Here is a 23,964-nt window from a genome sequence, read left to right as displayed (position 1 = left end):
TAATAAAGAAGCAAACACCGTACATCATGGAGTTACAATTTACATGCGCACTGTTCTAGCAACAGATAACAGCGCTAGGGCTCATATTCCTCTGCAGCTCATTTTACAGCAAATCCTATTCTCATGAAGAACAATATAAATGATTCTACAAACTAAAGTTTTCACTATTTTTGTTAACATGCCTCAGATTATTAATATGAAGAATATATGGATTTCCAAATTCCAGTCAGTATCCCAGTATCACTAGTCTACTTCTGTCTCTCATATGAGGAGAAGTAGACTAGTGGAGGAGGAGAAACCCCACTAAGGGGCATATGTAATACGGTCTAAGTTTGTCAGAGGTGTGGGATGCCGCACAATCTTTTTTTAAAGGGGCAATCATTTACAAGGCAAAACCATGCCTTGTAAATGATTGCTGCTTTAAAAAAAAAAAAAAACCATCAGAGATCAGCCGGCATCCCGCACCTCTGACAAACTCAGACCCTATTACATATGCCCCTAAGCCCCAGTTTCCCACATTTGGTCTCCAGCAATAACCAACCCTCGGGTTCTGCTCGGAGTCCAGAAAATTCACAGGTTCTGACAATGTTCTTCTACAATGCCTGGAACATTATGGGGCAGATGCAAAGCTGACTGCACGCCCATTTGTGGAGTGTAGCTTGTGGGAATTACACTGCACATGGGGGGTCATTCCGAGTTGATCGCTCGCTAGCAGTTTTTAGCAGTCGTGCAAACGCTAAGCCGCCGCCCTCTGGGAGTGTACTTTAGCTTAGCAGAAGTGCGAACGAAAGGATCGCAGAGCGGCTACAAATAAAAAATGTGCAGTTTTAGACTAGTTCCAGACCTACTCAGCGCTTGCGATCACTACAGACTGTTCAGTTCCTGGTTAGACGTCACAAACATGCCCTGCGTTCGCCCAGCCACGCCTGCGTTTTTCCTGGCACGCCTGCGTTTTTTCGAACACTCCCTGAAAACGGTCAGTTGACACCCAGAAACGCCACTTCATGTCAATCACTCTGCAGCTGCCATTGCGACTGAAAAGCTTCGCTAGACCTTGTGTAAAAATACATCGGTCATTGTGATAGTACATCGCGCGTGCGCACTCTGCCGCATGCACAGAAGTGCCGTTTTTTTTCTTAATCGCAGCGAACTTTTTCAGCTAGCGATCAACTCGGAATGACCCCCATACTTGGATACAGAGGGACAGTCTCACACAGGTACAGTCAGTGATGGCTTTTCCTGTCTATAGTATGTCTCCCATACAGACCTTTTGCATCTAGTATAGAGCAGCTGCAGGTGTGCACTGAAGACTAGTAGCAAATCACATGCAGATGTGTTGGTATCCCAATATGTGCACAAAACGCTGCTTGTGGGCAGTGGGCACATACACGCATTTTCCCTGTGTACAATCCTTCTTGAGCAAAATAAACCTGATTTACTGCTAACTATTCATCAGGCAATATAAGTGGAACTTACTATGGTCCTTTAATAAATTATTATGCACAAAGGCGACCATATAACGGTTATAAAGATATTCCAGCTGTAGTATGTACTCACCCTGCATATTTTGTATAAAGAGATACGGTATACAAGCCAACTTGACTGGAATCCCTAACGATGAACCCACCTTCTTTATCCTGTTACAACACATAGATACAGAGATTAGCTATATATGCCCTGTGTTCACCAATGACATTGTTATAGTACAGCGACACTGTGTTTGAAGCAGCCACTAGTGACAATGTGAGTGACTGTAACATAACCGTAGTCAGAGCCTGTGTAAAGTCCGTCTCACAATCAAGAATTCAAATGAACTTTTTGTAATTATTCATGCTACCGGACAAATGTGTTGCAAAGAACAGACCATGAAACAATATACTGTATTATGCAAGTTTGTGTCATGTAAGTACAGTTAACAAAAGTTACCTACTTTTCTCATTACTAATAACATTTTATTTCCATTAAATCAACAACAATAAATATGGACATAATGGCAACTCTATAAGAGCCCTTTAAGCAAGAACTGAATCTCTCATTTGTTTTACTTTTATTATTCTTTATTTTGATTGGTTAATCAAAATCACAAAAAAAGAACAATAGAACTGTGGCATAAGAAAAACAGACAGATAAAATACAAAGGAATTGCCATTGCTCAACAAAGGTAAAACATGGAACAAACAAAGGTCAAGAATAAAATAAAAATGTAACTTGAATAGACAGTGATAGGTGACTGTTTATCCTCAAATGGGAGTAAAAGTGGAGAGTAAGGACAGGAAAGAGGATTGGGGGGGGGGGGCAATCTAGAGTTATGAACATGCAGGTAAGACAAAGATAATGGGACAGTATAGGGGAGACAGAATTAACTGTCCAAGGGGGGTAGGATATAGATACGGAAGAGATAGAGGTCTACCTGTCCTCAAGAGCCAGGGAGCTTAAACTTGGTCGAATACACTGCCTCTATCTTGAAGATAGTAAGTTATCTCCACCATAGCCGCCACATGCCACAATTGGCGTTTAAGTGCTGAAAGAGACGGTGGGGAAGTGGTTTTCCAGTTCAGTGTGCTATTAAAGATTTGGGCGCCGCCAAAATGTGCACGGTCGGTTTTTGGGAAAATTTGTTATGGTGTTGGGGGGAGGGGGTAGCATAGTATGACTATCCGAGGGTCCTTTGTCACTGGAGCTTCAAAAAGAGAATTCAAAAGAGTATGTCCCAGAAAGAAGCAATATCGGAAAAGTCGACCATATAAGTAACATAGTACCCCTGCAACCACAGTCTCACCAACAATCAGGTGAAGATGAAGGGAACAATTTGTTGAGTCTGGAGGGGGTTTAATACAAATGATAATAGATTTTATATAAGGTTTTTCCTTAATTTTGGTGGAAATGGAACTTTTAGATATTCCCAGTCTCGTGTCTTCCATGCTTCGTTGTCTGGAGAGGGGAGGAGGGAGATGTTTTTCGCACTCAGCCTGTTTAAATCTCAGAGAGGGAAGGCAGTTTCTAGAACAATAGCATAGAGATGGGAAATCAAGCCCTTGGTCAAGGGGTGGTGCTTGCAAAGGTTCTTGAAAAGGGTAAGGTTTCATAGAGCAAAGATTGGATCTGAGGAACTTTAAAAAATGCAGAATATGAAAAAATTTGAAAGGGTTGAGAGTATGGGGACATCTGTTGGAGCTCAGCCAAGGATAACCAATGACTCTGTCTGGCAAAATCTGTGGGAAACTCATGTCCCACCTAGGATATCTCATAGTAGAAGACCTGGAGGGGGGGGGGGGGGGGGAGAGTAGGGGGCAGAGGGTTTGGACAGATAGAGGTCAAACGAGAGATTGGTGAGGAGAGATTCATTTTAGAGGAATACAGGTCCCAAAGGGTAGGGTCAAACTTAATGGCGGGCAGCAGTTTAGCAGCAGCATGCCATTGTGGGGAAGTTGTCCCCACAGACGGGTCAGGTCGGGAAAACTAATAAAAGCTGATTCGCTATCAAGTCAAGAGTTTGAGCCCGGTGGAGCATACGAGGCAACGATTTGAGAGGGATGGGAGTCTAGATCATAGCGTTTAACCTCAGGAAGAACCTACCTCCCGCAGAAACTGGATAGTGGCTGAGATTCCCATTATACGCCCACTGAACAGATTTGCGGAGATCTATATTTCCCTATAAAGTGGGTGATAGCCTTTTGGATATTACTAAGGAAGGAAGGAAGCAGGAACAACTAGAGGTAGGGCTAGAAAAAGGTAAATCAGGGAGGTTAGGGATGTGTTTATATATATATATATATATATATATATAGACAAACAGTCCCTTCCCACCTGTGGCTCAGGTGTTGTGTAGAGGAGGAAACAGGCGGCACTCCAAGGACTTGTATAACAAACTTGTATTCAAAACATGGTGAAAAAAACAAAGCAAAACAAAGGTACAGGTATCTTACAACGTTTCAAGGCATGGCAGCCTTTTCATCAGGTAAGTGACCCTGGTGCTGTGAAAGAAAAGAAAAACGAACGTTCGTTTTTCTTTTCTTTCACAGCACCAGGGTCACTTACCTGATGAAAAGGCTGCCATGCCCTGAAACGTTGTAAGATACCTGTACCTTTGTTTTGCTTTGTTTTTTTCACCATGTTTTGAATACAAGTTTGTTATACAAGTCCTTGGAGTGCCACCTGTTTCCTCCTCTACACAACACCTGAGCCACAGGTGGGAAGGGACTGTTTGTCTGCATTATCTTTTGGAGGGCACCCAGGCGTTATTCTACTTATCAGAGTGCCGGATATTTCTCTTTTTTGTATATATATATATATATATATATATATATATATATATATATATAGATAGATAGATAGATATGTGTTTTTAGGTCCAGATTAAGAAGGGAAATGGGTCTGTAGCTAGCACAGAGGAGGGGTTCTTTGGCAGTCGCCAGTCTGCGGGTTTATACAAATGACGCTACAAATTCCATCTTTGTGCACATTTGTGCAAGAACTGAGACGCCCACTTTTAGTGCCCATGCATGCAGTAATGCCTTAAATGACACCGTCAGTTGCACTACCAAAACTTGCACCAGCCCTATTGCAGTATCGCTTTCTCCATCCGACCACGGCCACCTATGTTTGCAGGTGTGCGCCTGGGAACGCAGCTGCTTGCATTGACACAACTGCGACACTCCCATAATACGCCCTCTGAACAGACCATTTTTGTGTGCACTACTAGCCAACTCCCAGTCACCACCCAGGAACACCCATGGTGCTTCCTCCACCTACTCTGTGTACCACATTCGCCGTGGGGGGTTTCAGAACTGTTTGCACATTGTCAATTGCAAATAATCACCCAACTATGTAAACATTATCATTGTGTGTGACTCAGAAACAGGCCCTCTGTGTGTGAGTCTCTGGACACATGTGCAGTGCGACTTAGATGCATGGACAGTACAAAAATAATCGCGTACATCAACGTTGCTTCTGACTCACAATCAGGCCAAAAGTGAGTTTTATGTGAGATTGATAATTATTAGCTCTCTTCATTGTGCATTGTGAACACTTACTTCGCTTCTAAGGAGTTGTTCTGCTTTCCCTCTGTTCATATTTCTGCTATACCATCTACAACAAACAGAGATAATTGTTGTTAATGAATGTTGGATGATGGTTAAGGGGGTGGGGGAAGGGAGGGGTGGGGGCTGATAACATCTGGCCTGGAGAGAAACTAGAGTAAAGGTGCATACACACGCTGAGATTTTGGCTATCTTTGGCAGCGATCACAGTCTCAAGCCTTTTGCCAAGTGCGGCCGTGCAGCGGGCGTACTGCGCGTTCGCACCCAGTGAGACACAGTGAGATGCAAAAGCATCTCACTGGTGTGATTGATAGGCAGAGGTGGTCGCTGGGTGGGAGGGGGCGTGCCAACAGCGTTAGAACGCCATTGGTGGGATGCGGTCCAGTCACCGCAGGCGTGTCTGGACCATTGTGGGGGCGGGCCACGGCGGCTGCGTGATGTCACATGCAGCTGCTGTGTCCCAGAATGTGGCAGGTAGCCGCCTGCCAGCGCAGCTAGGCTGCACAGGTAGGGAACTACTTGGTGGGTGTGAAAGCATCACCGCCGTGCAATGCATTTGCACCCGTGTGTGTGGGGGGGGGGGGGCAGGGCCTGGCATGCGGGGCAGTCTAGCCCTGTGCTGGGCGTCCCCCCGCATGTCAGAGAAACTGAACGTAAATGTGCTAAATTTAGCACATCTACTATCAAGTCTGAATCACCCCCTATGTGTGCTTGCGGTTTTGGCTATGTACGATTTTGACTACGTTACAATTTTGACTATACTTTAGTACTAGATAGTCAAAATGTACTTGCCTGCACAATCTATCCAACCTTGCGATTTGCACTAACTTTCCTTGCGATTTTAACTATATAGTCAAAATCGCAAGGATATATCTCACAGTGTGTACACACCTTAAGTATCCTATGGTTTTGCAGCCACACACCACATATTTACAATAACAGGTTACTGTAGGAAAACAACTTAGGAGCCAGTAGTTGTGTGATCCCGCATTATGACTGCTGGCATGTGCCAGTGACGCCTCATAAACGGCGACATAATTCTCTTATTCATGGTACAGGGAGCATCAGGCAGAGCTGCAAGTAAATCGGGTGTATTTTTCTCAAACGGAATGAGCACAGAAAAATGTGTCACGTGACTCATCTCAAGGTGCGACCACGTGTACGGCATGCACGCCTACTTTACTATTAGACATCCTCATCAGAGTGGACACGTACCTGCCCTGTACTAGTGTGAAAGCTACGCCACCCAATAGGTGCATTTCTTCTTACATTCAGCTCTACTTAGGTATCGTCCGCCAAACAATATACTCCCTTGTTACCCTCTGTGTCTATACTGCTACTGTCAATTCAGCCACCTAGTCCCTACTACTAGTTTGTTGAAGCCCACCCCTCAGCATGACAGTCAGCATGCGGGCCCTCCTTACAATCACACACTGCACTGTCTCCATTATACTATTATTCCATCTCTGTGTATTGTCTGCATCCATCATCTACATGCTATACCTCTGCTGCTGCCCATGCCAGGAAACACAGTTTCCCAGGGACATCTTTTTTTTTCTTTAAATTGTGTTTATTTATCATGTTAACAGTTTACACCCACAATACACAAAATACATGGGAGACATGGCAAGGCACAAAAATATTAATGCAGGCACATATAATACAGAATACTTAAAAAAAATCCAGGCGCAGGCAAAAGGATCCACAGCAGAGTGAATAAGTCACAGTGCAAATGTTTCAGTAAGAAATAGCAATGAATGAACATTAATGAAGTGCGAACTCGAAGGCGTCATCCAGGTCCACACAAGAGCACAGTGGGAGCCAAATAACGGTTACAAACCCATCGATAAAGTGGAATACAAGCCATACATCTATTCCCTAACATCAAACAGCAACTCCAGCCGCTTTTATATGAGCCTAGCATGGAAACTGAACATAAAGTGTACACTAACCATATTCTCCTATGCAGAAAAAATAATAACAATAATAATAATAATAATAAACCCCCCAAGCCGCCCACCCTGTAGAACCACACCCCCAACTTATGGCCTACCTGCCCAGGGCCACTTTTAGTTCCTAACCCGCCCCTGACTGCTACCCACCTGTTCTATGTCAATACTACCAAAACTTCTCAGGATGGTGAATGGTGAAGAATTAAAACAGCTATTGTCTGCATAAAGCATATTTTATTACCTTTAAAAGGTTTATATTCAATATTTATTTTCTCATATTATTCATCCAGTTTATTTTTATATTTTGTTACTGGAACCAAAACTTCAATCTGGCCTTATTATTATAAAATCACAATCAATTTGCATCATTTGATGAATGTACTGTATGGCAGTCACTGGGACGCTCAATATTCTGTATGAATGTACTGTATGGCAGTCATAGGGATACTATCTGTGCTGTATGGTGCTCTACGGCTTTTACATGTGGTGGTTGTGTGAAGGGTCCAAGGGGTGCCATTTTCTTTTGCACCAATTTTCTTTTATCTCTTTTGCTACATAATCTACATAAAATGTTGACAATTAGTATAGGGGCCCCAGAAGGCAGGCGCAGTGATGTAATTTCTATATTCACAGCAGGTGTGTGGCCACAGCCCCCTAACAAATTTGACCACACCCCTTCCACCACCTCCCTCACCGTCTTCCCCCCATTGGCCTTTTTTTCTGGAACCGCCTCTGACTCCATAAGTAAGACTTTTAAATTATATTTATTAGCAATCATATGCGCTCTAATCTTTTGATTTTATTGCTGCATATATGTTCCCCTCTGGTTCACACACGTGTCGCCAATAAATGTACGGACTATTTAAAATTGGCCTCAGTACAGTAACCTTGTATGCTTGTCTCAATTTACAAAGAATATCCCTTAGTCACTTCAACCAAGTAAAATATCTGACTTACTCATACTGGTCTAAATTGTCTAATTTCTTCTCGGTAACGTAGTTGCTGGGAATATATCCTTCTTTTCTGGAACAAACAGAAACAAGAGTAATACATGTAGTAATTATTTGCATAGTTTACAATCCAGCAAACAAGGCATGTGTGCTATTTTCTTTATTATTCACTATAATCAAAAGGAAATTATTACAAACATGTTTCTATTCTTCGATTTAACCTTCTATGAGATTAATATGGAGATAGTTACAGTGGGTGTAATACTGTTTTATATGGCCACCAGGGGTGGTATTCAGTATACCGGTTGTTGGGATCCCAGCACACAGTATACCGGTGCCGGAATCCCGATAACCGGCATACCGACACTATTTCTCCCTCTTGGGGGTCCATGGCCCTCATGGAGGGAGAATAGATAGCCTGGCGCGCGTAGCGCGCCACCGTGCCCGCAGCGTGGTGAGCACAGCAAGCCCGCAAGGTCTCATTTGCGCTCGCCCCACTGTCAGCAAGCCAGCGGTCGGGATCCCGGCGCCGGTATGCTGGCCGCTGGGGACCTGGCCGCCGGCAACTCATACCACACCCGGCCACCAGGGGTTATTCAGGTAAGCTAAGAGCAGATGTCTCATAAAATAAGAGAACATGGAACTATGGAGAAGTGAAGATACTAGTCATATCTGACTTGCCAGCTGCCTAGACAGTATTTCATTACCTGGAGGAGGGGGCTTACATACACCTGTGTCCCTGTCTGACATCATCTATGAATTAAATAGCAGGGTTTATGTTACAGATTGTGATGGCTCACCATGGGCCTAATTCTTTGGAAGCAGCAGCGATGCACTCATATGGTAATGCAGCAGGAAGCATCTGTTATACAGATGGAGCCATGCTAATCATGGCTCCATCTGCGACTGAGTGCGCCCAGCGAGACAGATTCCCGGGCATAAATGGGTCTATGACTCACGCGTGCTTTATTTAAAGTGAATGGGAGAGTCTCTGTGCGCTCGACGGCATGCCTAGGGGCAGGCGCGCCTAGGCACGCCGGGCGCCCCCGCCTGTGATGTAGCCACGCTGCATTAGTGATCCAGTCCTAGGACACAGCATCAGTGCATGCGCAAAATACCGAACATCTGAATTTATAAGCAAACCCAATGGTATGAATATAAATCCGATGTTTGGGGGTCTGCACAGAATGGGTTTTGCGATGTTGTTTGTAGCCCCTTGTCAGCCGAGCATGGCACTCTTCTTCAAATTGGGGGCATCTCGCCCCCTGTTTTGAAGGAGTGATGGCTCCAGGGTCTGCATCGTCGGATTCAGACTTCCTGGACCTGGGTGTCTGGTTCCAACGGCCAGCCTGAAAAAGCTTCAGTTTACGCAGGTTGCCTGGTGCCTAAAATTATTGTGAAACTGAGGGTCACTATGGTGATCTGAGGCTGCATTCTCAGACGCAGCACTCAGATGCTCATGGTAACAGGAGGTGTGTATCTCCTACAGGCGCCTCATACTGCATTAGAATTTTAATGAAATGGAATTGCACAGCCGCTTCTTTGATACCTTACACAGGATTAAGACCACAGGAGTCTTACATAGATAAAACTCACTACAGTTATATGAAAGGTACCTAGAATCATGTGGCACAGATATTCTGCTGAGATGTTAGATGCATTGTGTTCCCCATATAATTAGATACCTGGAGGAGCACAGTCAGGGCCGGATTAAGGGCCACATGGGCCTGGAGCTGAAAATTTTAAAGAGCCTATACTGAGAACGGAAGGAGTTGTGACCAGTGCTGTCTTGGTGTGGCCAGAGCCATGTGGGTGTGTACACCCTATATACATCATGAGCCCCAATGTCTCCCTAAATAGATAAACATTTTAAAAAATTGCATAATTTTGTGAGAAAACTGCAAAAACAATTTAATACTTATGATTTATGATTGATTGATTGGATTGTTTGGCCAGCCGTGTATCTGCTGCCATGATGATGGGCCTATTTTTATGTGGAGACCTGGAGCTGTAGCTCCATCAGCCCCATTGTTAATCTGGGATCAGTATGAAATAACTACAATCAAAATCCCGACAGTCAAAATCCCGACAACAACTGGCCGACGGTCAAAATCCCGACAAGGTCAAAATCCTGACAAGGTCAAAATACCGACATTTAAAATACCGACAAGGTCAAAATACCGACATTTAAATTGTCGACAGGTCAAAAAGTCGACAAGAGTTTTTCATTGTGGGTTTTTTGTGTGTCAACATAGGTCAACATGGACACTGTATGAGTGTACCGCGTCCTCTCACATGACTCGCTGCGCTCGCCATGCTTCGGGCATGATGCCTCGCTACGCTCGGCACACTATTATATTCCCCCTCCATGTCCACTGGGATGGTAAAATATGAACAAGTCGGTTTCAATGAAAAAATCTTGAAAAACTCATGTCGACTTTTTGACCTGTCGACATTTCAAATGTAAGTATTATGACCTTGACGGTATTCTAAATGTCTGTATTTTGACCTTGTCGGGATTTTGACCTTGTCGGTATTATGACTGTAGGTAAAATGACCGCATCCCGTTTATCTGGCACTGAGCACAGGTCAGTTATATTCCCCTATTTACTGTAACATCCAAACTAATTCCACCTAAGGCAATTTTTTTCAAATTTGGGTAGAAGTAGCCTTTAAAGCTGGACACATATGCACCAAGGCAAGCGGTCAGTTTGTCCAAATTGTTAAATGTGTAGAACAACCAAACGTCCAGTCCAATTAAAATGTACCACTCATCCAGCACAAGCATATTAGCAAATGTCTGTGAGGCTCTTTGGAGGTATGATAAGGCTCCTCCATACTGTTATTCTATAAAATCTCACCTTCCTAATATCGGCCTAACCCGTCACAACATGGAAGTAATCTGTAATATAGAGATCTGCTTTTCTGATACATGTGTGATGAGGATTCCTCTATGTGTACAGGCTGCGCATTCACGGCAAATACATTCTAGTATTACATGTATATATGAGAGTCCCACTAAAAGACTGCAGTCACTCCTGTACTGTCCTAGAAATCCATGGGCTTCTTCCTTACCCGTGCTTATTTCTTGCCTTCCACCAGTGCACGTCCTTCTTTTCTAACACCACATATTCTTCCCCAGTAACCAGATTAAGGTCATGTGACTCCGCCGGGTGGAAGTCAAACATTGCAATTACTATGTCTTCTTTGTCTCCATTGCTGGTCACCAGCTCTTCCTCTGGGGGCTGAGGTGGTGGAGGCCTTGACTAAGAAAAGAAAAGCGATTTCTTGCAATAACATTTACATTACAATATAAATCCTATCTACAATATGTGAAGGTTTTATGATTAATTACATTTTCTATAGACTTTACTTGTAATTTACCTTGTTCATCTTGGGTCACAAAATATCCAGTGGCCTTCATATAATCCTTGATTCACTTGAAAGTGGCTTAACCATGAAATGAAGGAATATTTCATAAATTCTATGGGGTATATGCAATTCACGGCGAATCGCGGCAATTTTTCGCCGTTTTTTAATTCGACTTAATTCGACAGGTGAATTCCGGAAGGTGGCTGCCGGAATTCACCATATTCAATGAAAAACGGATTCGCCAGAACCGCGGGCGAAAATCGTCCGATTTGGCGGATTTTGCCGCGATTTTAAAAAACGTGAAAAAACGTGAAAAACCCGGCAAAAAAAATGGCGTGGGGTCCCCCCTCCAAAGCATAACCAGCCTCGGGCTCATCGAGCTGGTCCTGGTTCTAAAAATCCGGGGAAAAATTGGGCAGGGATCCCCCGTATTTTTAAAACCAGCACCGGGCTCTGCGCCTGGTGCTGGTGCCAAAAATACGGGGGACAAAAAGAGTAGGGGTCCCCCGTATTTTTAACACCAGCATCGGGCTCCACTAGCTGGACAGATAATGCCACAGCCGGGGGTCACTTTTATGCCGTGCCCTGCGGCCGTGGCATTAAATATCCAACTAGTCACCCCTGGCCGGGGTACCCTGGGGGAGTGGGGACCCCTACAATCAAGGGGTCCACCCCCCCCCCCAGCCACCCAAGGGCCAGGGGTGAAGCCCGAGGCTGTCCCCCCCCCATCCAATGGGCTGCGGATGGGGGGGCTGATAGCCTTTTGTGATAATGAAAAGAATATTGTTTTTTCCAGCAGTACTACAAGTCCCAGCAAGCCTCCCCCGCAAGCTGGTACTTGGAGAACCACAAGTACCAGCATGCGGGAGAAAAACGGGCCCGCTGGTACCTGTAGTACTACTGGAAAAAAAATACCCAAATAAAAACAGTACACAGACACCTTGATAGTAAAACTTTATTACACACTACCGACACACACATACTTACCTATGTTGACACGCCGACTGCCACGGTCTCCGACGATCCGAGGGTACCTGTGAAAAAATTATACTCACCTTCCAGCGTCCAGAGGTACATCCACGTCCAGATATAAATCCACGTACTTGTTAAAAAAACAAACCGAACACCCGCTCCATACCGGACTAAAAGGGGTCCCATGCTTTCACATCAGACCCCTTTCTCCCGAATGCCGGGACATCACGTGACTCCTGTCACTGAAGTCCCTTCAGCCAATCAGGAAGCGCTACTTCCGTGGCGCTCACCTGATTGGCTGTGCGCTGTCTGAGCTGTGACAGCGCATCGCAAAGCCGCTCCATTAGTTTCAATGGTGGGAACTTAGCGGCTAGCGGTGGGGTTACCCGCGGTCAGCCGCTGACCGGCGGGTGACCTCACCGCTAGCCGCTAAGTTCCCACCATTGAATAAAATGGACGGGGCTGTGCGATGCGCTGTCTGAGTTCAGACAGCGCACAGCCAATCAGGTGAGCGCAACGAAGTTGCGCTTCCTGATTGGCTTTAGAGACCTTTGTGTGACAGCTGTCACTGACAGGTCTCATTCGTGGAAAGGGGTCTCATGTGTCAGCATGGGACCCCTTTCAGTCCGGTGGTCGGGTATTTGCGATTTGTTATTTTGCCAAGTACGTGGATTTATCTCTGGACCATGGCTGAGGTGAGTATATTGAACTTTTCTTTTCAGGTATCCGTGGATTCTACTTGGAGAAGAGGACCGATGTCGGCGTGTGAACATAGGTAAGTATGTGTGTGTCGGCAGTGTGTAATAAAGTTTTACTGTCACGGTGTGTGTGTCCTGTTTTTATTTGGGTATTTTTTCCCCAGTAGTACTACAGGTACCAGCGGGCCCGTTTTTCTCCCGCATGCTGGTACTTGTGGTTCTCCAAGTACCAGCTTGCGGGGGAGGCTTGCTGGGACTTGTAGTACTGCTGGAAAAAACAATATTCTTTTCATGATCACAAAAGGCTATCAGCCCCCCCATCCGCAGCCCATTGGATGGGGGGGGACAGCCTCGGGCTTCCCCCCTGGCCCTTGGGTGGCTGGGGGGGGGACCCCTTGATTGAAGGGGTCCCCACTCCCCCAGGGTACCCCGGCCAGGGGTGACTAGTTGGATATTTAATGCCACGACCGCAGGGCACGGCATAAAAGTGACCCCCGGCTGTGGCATTATCTGTCCAGCTAGTGGAGCCCGATGCTGGTGTTAAAAATACGGGGGACCCCTACTCTTTTTGTCCCCCGTATTTTTGGCACCAGCACCAGGCGCAGAGCCCGGTGCTGGTTTTAAAAATACGGGGGATCCCCTGTCAATTTTTTCCCCGCATTTTTAGAACCAGGACCAGCTCGAAGAGCCCGAGGCTGGTTATGCTTTGGAGGGGGGACCCCACGACATTTTTTTTTAGGATTTTACCGTTCCAGCAATAAAAAAAAAAATAAAAAAAAATAATATTTTAAAAAATATATAAATAATATTTGTGCCTCCAAAAAAAAAAAAAAAAAGTACCTAATCCCTTCTAATATAAATAGATATGCTATTCCTAAAAAAAAAAACACCAAAAAAAAATGTTTTAAATTTTTTTTATTGTTTTCACCCTCCAAAGTGTGGCGGATTGAAAATGACGAATTTGCTGTCTAAAAGCACTGCTGTCGAATTTCCAAACTTGAATTGAATATGCTTTGGTCAAATTGCAGCACTTGTATCATTGCAGAAAAGTCGAATTTGCAAAAATTCGAATTTCAAAAAGTCGAATTTTGAAAGTCCGTTTTTTGGTCGGAAAGCACTGAATTGCATAGGCGAATTTTTTTTTTGGGCGAAAATGACCCGAAATTCGACAATTTCGGGAATTCGACCGCAATTGCATATACCCCTATAGCTCTCTAGTTTAGATAACACCCTGTGCAAAGAGGTGTAAACTTTCCTATATGTCAAAATATGTATATGTGTTCTTAATAGGCTCCTACAGTACATGGCTTGATGGAACTGGAACATATTTTACACATACCCTTCATTATCCAACGTAAATTACTGGCTGAGTTTAAACTAAAAAAATCCACCCCTTTTGGGGCCAGATATCTGATATACATAAAAATCACTTTCTGTCTGTTTGTCTGTCTGTCTGTCTGTCTGGTTAGGCATTAGGACACCCCTGCACTGACTGGGATGAAACCAATGCAAGTCAATGCAAGGTGGTCCAGTTGGATTTTTTTGGGGGGAGGGGGGGGCAGAAGGGGGGGGGGGGGTTAGGGTCCTAGTTAGTCCTCACGGTGGAATCTGTCAGAACTTTTACCCAGGGAGCCTGTTCTGGGCCTTCCACTGGATGGATTTGGAAGAAAACTACACAGAGTGGTACACTGGATCCCTGAAGACATACTAGGGAGTTGTGGTCGATCAGACCTCACAGCGGAATGCACAGAGCAGAAGTTTGAACCAGGGAGCCTTCCACTGGATAGATTTGGAAGAAAACTTCACAGAGTAGTAACATTGGATCCCAGAAGACATACTAGGGTGTTGGGGTCGGTCGGACCTCGCGACCAAATGCACCGGGCTGAACTTTGACCCAGGGAACCTGTTCTGGGCCTTCCACTGAATGGATTTGGAAGAAAACTTCATGGAGTGGTACCATTGGATCCTAGAATACATACTAGGGGGTTTGGGTCCCGTTGGAGTACGCTGGGCAGAACTTTGACAAAGGGGGCCTGTTCTGGGCCTTCCGCTGGATGGATTTAGATGAAAACTTTAATGAACTGTAATAACTGACAGAAATGACCATAGTTCAATGACCTGAAATAACCATAAATAACTAAAATAACTAACAGAGATGGAGGTGGGAAGACATAAAATGATGTGTACCCACAAGCCTGGGAATGGCAATATTGATAACAAAGAAAAACAAAAACACTTTATTGTGTCATTTATCTCATTAACACAGATGAGCAACATTGGTACGGAGCAGTAAGTAATCTTAATGCTTTATCTGACCAATTACCATAGTTATGTGTATGCATATGGTATAGACAGGAAAGCAAAGATCTGGGCTTTCATTTCTAAACATACAATTACAGTTTAAAAGACATTACATTTATTTTAAAACTCCCATGCCTTAAAAAAATGATTTCATTGTAGGGACAGATTCTATTGCTGGCGGGAAATTAAAAATGCAATTGCGGGACAGAAAATGGGACACAGTGATTTCTATAGAAAATCACTGCGTCTTTTTTCACACACAAAATCATTAATTTTAGGACAAATCACCAGGACTTGCTCTGGGCCCCCTGCAACTTCTAGCAGCCCTTGTGCCTCCCAACAGCCCCCGGACCCTCTCAGCAGTCCCCTCCCCAGTGAAAAGATGGAGGGGAGAGCAATGGGAGCTGCGGAGACCACCAGGCAGGTGAGTGTCTTTTTTATTTGTTTTTTTTACGCGCCATGGGGACCAAAAACCCTGCTACCATTTTTTATAATTCCACCCAAACATAATGAAAAAGTACAGCAGAGCGGCGGCACAAGTGCTGCATCAGAACGTGAGAGGATAACTTGTGCGATAACAACAACCACTGTGGGCGGAGCAATAATAAACTCCTCCTTACAAGAGTACGTTATGATCCTAATGTTCTTACCCGGACAATATCTGGAGTAGGAGGTAGGGGCTTCCTTGTAACTGGATAAAGAAAAAACCGACACAGGCAAAACAGGTTACACAAGAGAAGCACTCATCATATATAGGCAATATGTAATAGTTTAATAAAGTTACAATATATAATGGCATATGTATTCTCAGAATATTTAAGATATTAAGATTTAATTCCCTTGACACAAAATCACATCACTGGTTGCTGAAATGCAGGGTTGGAGTAGTATTCCCAAATGTTAAGTTTAACAGCCTGATTGCTGACATCGTGTTTTGTGGGCGCTGGCGAACCGTTTGGGGGGAGGTTCAGACATCGCAGGCTTGTTGGGGGGGGGGGCGCACGACTGCATGATGTAACACGCAGCTGCTGCGACCCAAAAGATGGATGCCCTCCGACGCATGTTAGTGGGGGGCGGGGCAGAACCCGGCATGCGGGGCATACCTGGTTAGAGTAAAGGGTTGTAGTTGTGCGATTTGTTACACAAGTACAACCCATGCTGAATCGGAATGGGTTTGTTGGGTTGACCATATTTAGGTCGACACACATTAGGTCGACCACTACAGGTCGACAGGCAGCAGGTCGACACATGGGAAAGGTAGTCATGGTCGGCAGGTCGACATGGAAAAAGGTCGACATGAGTTTTTAAAGGTTTTTTTTTTAGGTGTCGTTTTCTTCGTACAGTGACGGGGAACCCCAATTAGTGCACCGTGTCCCCTCGCTTGGCGTTCAGGCAATGTGCCTTGCTCCGCTACCACTGCGCTCGGCACAGGTTACTATTCCAAATCGTAGTCCACGTGGATCGTAAAGTATTAAGAAGTCCAAAAACTGAAAGAAAAAATAAATGTGAAAAACTCATGTCGACCTTTTCATGTGTCAACCTTTGCCATGTCGACCTAATGTTCATGTCAAACTTTTCCAGGTGTCGATCTAATGCATGTGGACCAATAGTGGTCGACCTATTGAGTGTTGACTTAAGTAGGGTCAATCTAAGGACCGTATCCCACTGAATCGGGCCCCCTGTGTGTTGTTGGATGCATTTGCCTAAAAAGCAGTAAAATGCTGCACTTAATAAGTGTGTTTATACCAATATGCTGACTTTACATCAGGCAGGCATATATACAATCAGATATTTTGAAGGAAGGACAGAACGTCTGAAGGATAATGCACAGGTATTTTTACAAAAATTCACATTAGTAATTGTAAGTAACCAACCAATAGATGAACTATACTGAGGGCTAAGGGAAAGAGAAGCCCTAGTCAAAATAAAACTAGGTTGGAGGTGCGCCACTAAGCTGAGTTTACAGTGTTTTTCTAAACGTTGTTAGTGTAAACCACTAGTGGGTTTGTCACTAAAGGAAAGGCTTAGTGTGTGGCGCACTCTTTTGGAATATTAATACAATGTTAAAACATAACTTTTATTTTAATCTTTTAAAATAAATCTCTATAGCCAGGCAGGACAAATCATCTGATAGCCTGAGAGTGCAAGGTAATTAAATATTATATTAACCCAGAATTCAAAATACTGTGATAATAATAATTCTACAATAGGGTTAAAATAAATGAAATATTGAAATACAAATATTAATAACAAAAATAAAGAGTTTGTAACCAAGCCGTGTGAATATTTATTCAAAAAATTATCAATACTAGTAGGCTATTAATTCCAAGTATTATTAACCCAAGCGACTCATTAAATTAGTAGTCCTTAATTATTTCTAGGACCCGGACTGTTGCAAGGCAAGGTTTGTACCTAAAAAGATAATGTGAAGGTATTGTAACATAACGCCATCTTCTACACCAGTCTACTCTTCAAGACTGTATAGATAGTGCAGATGTCAATTGATACAAAGTTATGTCCACCAACTTGCAACAACTGTATGGCTGGCATAACAACAGGTACTAGAGAACAGATAATAAATGAACTGTCTCTTGTAAAAATATTAATGAGAACTGTGAGGGAAAAAGGGGTCAGATTATAAACAAAGTAATATAAACAAAATAATTAATACTCCTGATGATTAATGCAGACTCACAAGTGATCATTAATTTATCATATGTAAATGGACACAATCCAATGTTAGAGGCTGGTCTCAAATCATCAAACAGACGAACATCTCATGTATATACAAAGGTACAACCGTCCCAGTGCGTGAAATGAAAATAGATGATATTTAATGGAGCATAATAAATCTTCCTTGCAGTCCTAAAAACTAGGACTATTTCACACAGACACACTCAAAGATAGGATAGCCAAACGATTTTCCAAAGGGATATAATTGGACTCATTTGTCCATGTGTCAAATCTCCACATTTACAACAGCTCTTTTCATTTATATGGTGATATATAGCATTAATAGGTTGCTATACTAAAAAACTGTTTGTTATTATTGCAGCTTATTGTTCCAAATCTCATATAACACTGTAGGTTATTAAAACATTTTGGAAGTGCATTAGATAGGGAGAGAGAGACATGAAAAAGATCCCCTGGTGTGTGGAAACGGATACCCTTTCTACTGTTGCCCCATATGCCACAGTGGGCAGTGGTGGGTACAATGAGAGCGGGGAAGAGCCGTCCACCAAGGACTGAAAGGACAGAGTAGTGCGAGCTGCTTCTACTGTCCACGTTCTATGTCCCCCCTCCCCTGTTACATATAGGCATTGCAGGGGGGGCCGCAGACAAAAGAACAGTGGATGAGAGGGCTGCTCTGAGTACCTTTCTGATGTCCCGTCTGGTGTGTCTGTGTCAGAACAGGGGGGATTCCCCGTTAGTCCTGTGGAGCCACTGCCACGGTGAAGTACCTGGAGCGGGCCGTAGTCTCCGTAGTGACAGGGAGCCAAGCCGGCAAACCTCCGTCTTCGCAGGGAGCCGTAAATACTACACTCCCTACCCGTCTGTTAGAGAGCCGCTATCCAAATAGAGTGCCGGGAGTATAGTGTACCGAACTGGGTACGATTACCCGTCTTTTGGGGAGCCGCTACCCCAGTGGAGTGCCGAGAATATAGCGTGCCGGGCTGGGTATAATTACCCGTCTGTTAAAAAAGCCGCTGCCTTACTAGAACACCGGGTCAGGGTTAGTTTCTGCACTCCTGTGTGAGGTCTCCGTCTTCGCAGGGAGCCGTAAATGATACACACCCGAGTCTCACTAATATAGCGTGCCAGGCTGGGTATAATTACCCGTCTGTTAGAGAGCCGCTATCCAAAAAGAGTGCCGGGAATATAGTGTACCAGGCTGGGTACAATTACCCGTCTATTGGAGAGCCGCTACCCCAGTGGAGCGCCGAGAATATAGCGTGCCGGGCTGGGTATAATTACCCGTCTGTTGAAAAGCCGCTGCCTTAATAGAACACCGGGTCAGGGTTAGTTTCTGCACCCCTGTGTGAGGTCTCCGTCTTCGCAGGGAGCCGTAAATGATACACACCTGAGTCTCACTAATATAGCGTGCCGGGCTGGGTATAATTACCCGTCTGTTAGAGAGCCGCTATCCAAAAAGAGTGCCGGGAATATAGTGTACCGGGCTGGGTATAATTACCCATCTATTGGAGAGCCGCTACCCCAGTGGAGCGCCGAGAATATAGCGTGCCGGGCTGGGTATAATTACCCGTCTGTTGAAAAGCCGCTGCCTTAATAGAACACCGGGTCAGGGTTAATTTCTGCACCCCTGTGTGAGGTCTCTGTCTTTGCAGGGAACCGACGGGTTTCCGTCCCTGCAGAGAGCCTGTACAGGAGATGGGCGCCGGGTCGGGTATAATTCCCGAACCTCCGTAGGAAGTACACGCCCACGTCCTGTTGATGACGTACGTTTCACAAAGTAGCTTGCTCACGTCATAAGCACAAAAAGATTTTTTATTTAATATTAGTTAAAATGCTTTAATTGGTTTTAGTAAAAAAAAAAAGGGACATGACACAAAAGAACTGTGACATTGCGTGGCCCTATTTTGCAGGAATAGTGCCATGATGACACTATTGATGGGAATAGTGAGTGGCTCATAGAGGGTTGTCACCTCTTCTATGATCCCAGGAGAACCTCTCCAAAATCAGTAGACTCCTTGAAATTCTAGGAGATTACTTGTGAATGTTAGTCTTAGAAGTTTTATTGTGCCAGCTTATTTTACGTTTCAGTCATCTTTTAACTGTAGCAATTTGGATTTTCTGAAGGATGATATCCGAGTATACAAATGGTACACGGATGAGATCATTTAAAAAAACTTACTGTTTCCAAAGAGATTGTATTCCTCACAGCCTGGAGCCAATTTGTCTGTTTGTCTGCAGCACTGATAGGCACCATCTGCCCATAACTGAGAATGGTATTTGGGCAAAATGTAGTTGTTGTTTTTTATTTCTAAAAAGGAATATACATTATTTTACTAAATTGGTCACCAAAATGTTTAAGAATGAGGAAATACATATACTTCATACAGGTATATACATTTTACATGCAAACACCGTATGTTCCATCGATAACCCCTTTGACTGTGCCAATACATCCATACAGTGTGCCCAAAGTGACACATGCAAACCTCCACCAATGTACCCCAAGTAATACAGTATGGTGGTCATTCCGAGTTGTTCGCTCGCTGCTATTTTTAGCAGAATTGCTAATAGGCTAAAATCCGGCAGTTCTGCGCATGCGTATGCACCGCAGGGCGCACACGCGCTAAGCAATTTTACACAAAACTATGCTATTTTACTCACGGGCGAACAAAGCTTTTCAGTTGCTCTGTTGATCGGAGAATGATTGACAGGAAGTGGGTGTTTCTGGGTGGTAACTGAGCGTTTTTAGGGAGTGTGCTAAAAAACGTAGGCGTGCCAGCAGAAAACGCAGGAGTGGCTGGAGAAACGGGGGAGTGGCTGGCCAGACGCTGGGCGTATTTGTGACGTCAAACCAGGAACTAAACGGACTGAGGTGATCGCAATCTAGGAGTAGGTCTGGAGCTACTCAGAAACTGCAGGAAATACTTAATAGCAGAATTGCTAATCTTTCGTTATCAATTCTGCTATGCTAAGATACACTCCCAGAGGGCGGCAGCTTTGCGTTTGCATTTCTGCTCAAAGTAGCTAGCGAGCGAACAACTCGGAATGACCACCTATATACACACACAAAACACAAATCTAGTACAGTGCTAACCAACTATAATGATATCCCTGTTAAGTTTGAGATCTTTGGCAATATATGTGACATTGTAATAATCACCTTCTTTTAGGCGCTTCACCCACTTGATGCGACTCTCAGGAGTTGGAGCAAAAATATACAGGGTGCTTGTATCATATACAATCTGTGAATGGAAGAGAGGAAATATAGTGAGACAGTGGCCAAATATCCAGTATCTTCACATAAATGTCACTGTGTCATCTCTATACTGCGGTACCAACAGTGCTTCGTATATTTCATTCTAGTCATGTGTTCCAGAAAAGATTGCTTTCATATAACTTCTCTTGACATCTCCTCTAGCTGGAATAAAACAAACTGTAGCTAAGCAAATCGTTGGAAGAGAAGCACAGAGTATTTCAGGAGATGAATGTTCAATATGTGACAGTGTACAGACTGAGGGACAGTATAAGGAGCAGAGCACTGCAGAACCTCTATATGAAACAAAGCTCATGCATCAACTTATTACCTGTCTCTACCTTATCCATTGCTGGCAGCCGTGAAAGCTTCCAGCATTGTAGTCAGATAAGAATAATGATCTCACATTCTGCTTATTCGCCTGGCTGCACCTCTGTCTTTTGTATTCATACACTGTATTCCAGGGGCGGCTTATGAAAGGTGGGATCCTGTGTGCAGTCTCAGTGCGGGCCCACGCCTCTCTCTCGGGCAGTGCAGGTGAGTACACTCATGCCAGAGGATACTGTGCATGTACAGGTCTCAAGGAACATGGCAGGCACCAAGTTTAAAAGGTTGCTTAGCACACAGCATTATGCATGAATTACAGGTTATTTGGATACTGTGTGCTTGTTGTTCTTTTGATCGATCTTCTGATCATTGGGTTTACTACAATTGGCCGGCTGTCACGATCCCGGCGCCCAGCATACCAGCGGACCTGGTAGGCAACAGCATCTGTAGCTGGTGTTACTTAATAGACGCCTATGGGCTTCTTACCGCATTCTTCCTGAAAGGGATCCTACTGGATCCCTGCCAGTGTCCCCCGCAGTGCGCACATCATCTCCCGCACGAGCAGAAGGATTTCTGGGGCCATAAACCCTAGAAGTCCAATCATCACAAAGAACACCTCTTTCGAAAGACCTGTACTTTGTAATTTTTTTGTAATTTTAATCGCAAATCTAGGTACATACAGGTGTTGTTAACGTCGATATGTACCCAATAAGTGGCGGGATGTATTGCATAAAAAATTGCGATGCATAGTCAGGGCCGTTAAGAGCCACGCCGGGCCCCAGTAAAGGCCTAGGGGTGTGGCTTATTAAGTGGGCTTGACTATGCCCTTTACTATAAAAATACATGAATAATAAAATAATTGTGGGGCCGCCGGGGGGGATGCCATTTTAACATGGGGGGGGGGGGGGATTGGTGCCTTTTTAACCTAGGGGTGAAGGGGGGAGGGAACCCACTTCCTACCTTACTTGATCTGGAAGCGAGTCTCTCCTCCCCGACCAGCTCCATCTTCCCAGTGATATGTGAGAAGATGACGCTGGCCACTAGAGAGCAAAGACTTTCTATGCTTTCTATGTACGGCGCCATCTTCCCGAAGATATCACCGGGTTGGATGGCACCGTCGCCTGCCGGCCAGAGTACTTATGTCCTTGAAGCGGTGGTCAGCGTACCTGGGCCCTTCCCCCCGGAGCCCCTCCAGCAGCCTGGCCCGGGTAATTTGTACCTGCTTCCCCCTGCCTCTCGGCACCACTGTGCATAGTACATCCTGCCCATATTGTCTCTCTGACATGTCTTTTGTCGGCCACATCTAACAAATGGCCTCTTTCCCTGTTAGATCACTATTCTGAAGTCTTGTATGTGTTATGTACAACAGTAGCATTGCATTTCCACACGAGTTCCTGGTAGGATGCAAAATAAACCAATAAAAGTTGATAAACACATAAAGGTATTTTGTATTTCTCTTACGTCCTAGAGGATGCTGGGGACTCCGTAAGGACCATGGGGATAGACTGGCTCCGCAGGAGACATGGTCACTTTAAGAAAGAACTTTAGGTATGGGTGTGCACTGGCTCCTCCCTCTATGCCCCTCCTCCAGACCTCAGTTTTACTACTGTGCCCAGAGGAGACTGGGTGCATTACAGGGAGCTCTCCTGAGTTTCCTGAAAGAAAGTATATTTGTTAGGTTTTTTATTTTCAGGGAGCCTGCTGGCAACAGACTCCCTGCATCGAGGGACTGAGGAGAGAGAAACAGACCTGCTTTAATGTTAGGCTCTGTTTCTTAGGCTACTGGACACCATTAGCTCCAGAGGGATCGGTACGCAGGTCTCACCCTCGCCGTCCGTCCCAGAGCCGCGCCGCCGTCCTCCTCGCAGAGCCGGAAGATAGAAGCCGGGTGAGTATGAGAAAAAAGAAGACTTCAGAGGCGGCAGAAGACTTCAGATCTTCACTGAGGTAACGCACAGCAGTAAAGCTGTGCGCCATTACTCCCGCATAGCACACACAAACGGCAGTCACTGTAAGGGTGCAGGGCGCAGGGGGGGGTGCCCTGGGCAGCAATAAAACCTCTTTATCTGGCAAATGTGTATATATATATATACAGCTGGGCACTGTATATATAAAGAGCCCCAGCCAGGTTTTTCGATATTTGAGCGGGACAGAAGCCCGCCGCCGAGGGGGCGGGGCTTCTTCCTCAGCACTCACCAGCGCCATTTTCTCCACAGCACAGCGCTGAGAGGAAGCTCCCCGGACTCTCCCCTGCTCATCCACGGTGAAAGAGGGTTTTAAAGAAGGGGGCGGGCACATAATTGGCGCAATACACAGATTACAGCGCTATCTGGGTAAACATATTGTGTGTTTTTTCCTGGGTCATTAGCGCTGGGTGTGTGCTGGCATACTCTCTCTCTGTCTCTC

At 44.8% G+C, this 23,964-nt stretch overlaps 1 protein-coding gene across 2 annotated transcripts in view; it reads right to left on the bottom strand.

Moving 5' to 3' along the window:
- The window catches only part of TEC (tec protein tyrosine kinase), a 309,465-nt gene that overhangs the window by 31,959 nt on the left and 253,542 nt on the right, over positions 1-23,964 (bottom strand). For both annotated transcript variants that reach the window (XM_063920970.1, XM_063920969.1), the window contains 7 exons: positions 21,139-21,220; positions 20,158-20,286; positions 15,935-15,975; positions 11,017-11,207; positions 7,949-8,014; positions 5,034-5,088; positions 1,558-1,637 (listed from right to left, as the gene is read on the bottom strand). In XM_063920970.1, coding sequence (XP_063777040.1) covers positions 1,558-1,637; positions 5,034-5,088; positions 7,949-8,014; positions 11,017-11,207; positions 15,935-15,975; positions 20,158-20,286; positions 21,139-21,220 — 644 coding nt within the window. The remainder of the gene's footprint in view (positions 1-1,557; positions 1,638-5,033; positions 5,089-7,948; positions 8,015-11,016; positions 11,208-15,934; positions 15,976-20,157; positions 20,287-21,138; positions 21,221-23,964) is intronic.

This window comes from Pseudophryne corroboree, chromosome 1, assembly GCF_028390025.1.
Source record: "Pseudophryne corroboree isolate aPseCor3 chromosome 1, aPseCor3.hap2, whole genome shotgun sequence".
NCBI lineage: Eukaryota > Metazoa > Chordata > Amphibia > Anura > Myobatrachidae > Pseudophryne > Pseudophryne corroboree.
This window is presented reverse-complemented; position numbering and strand designations above follow the sequence as displayed.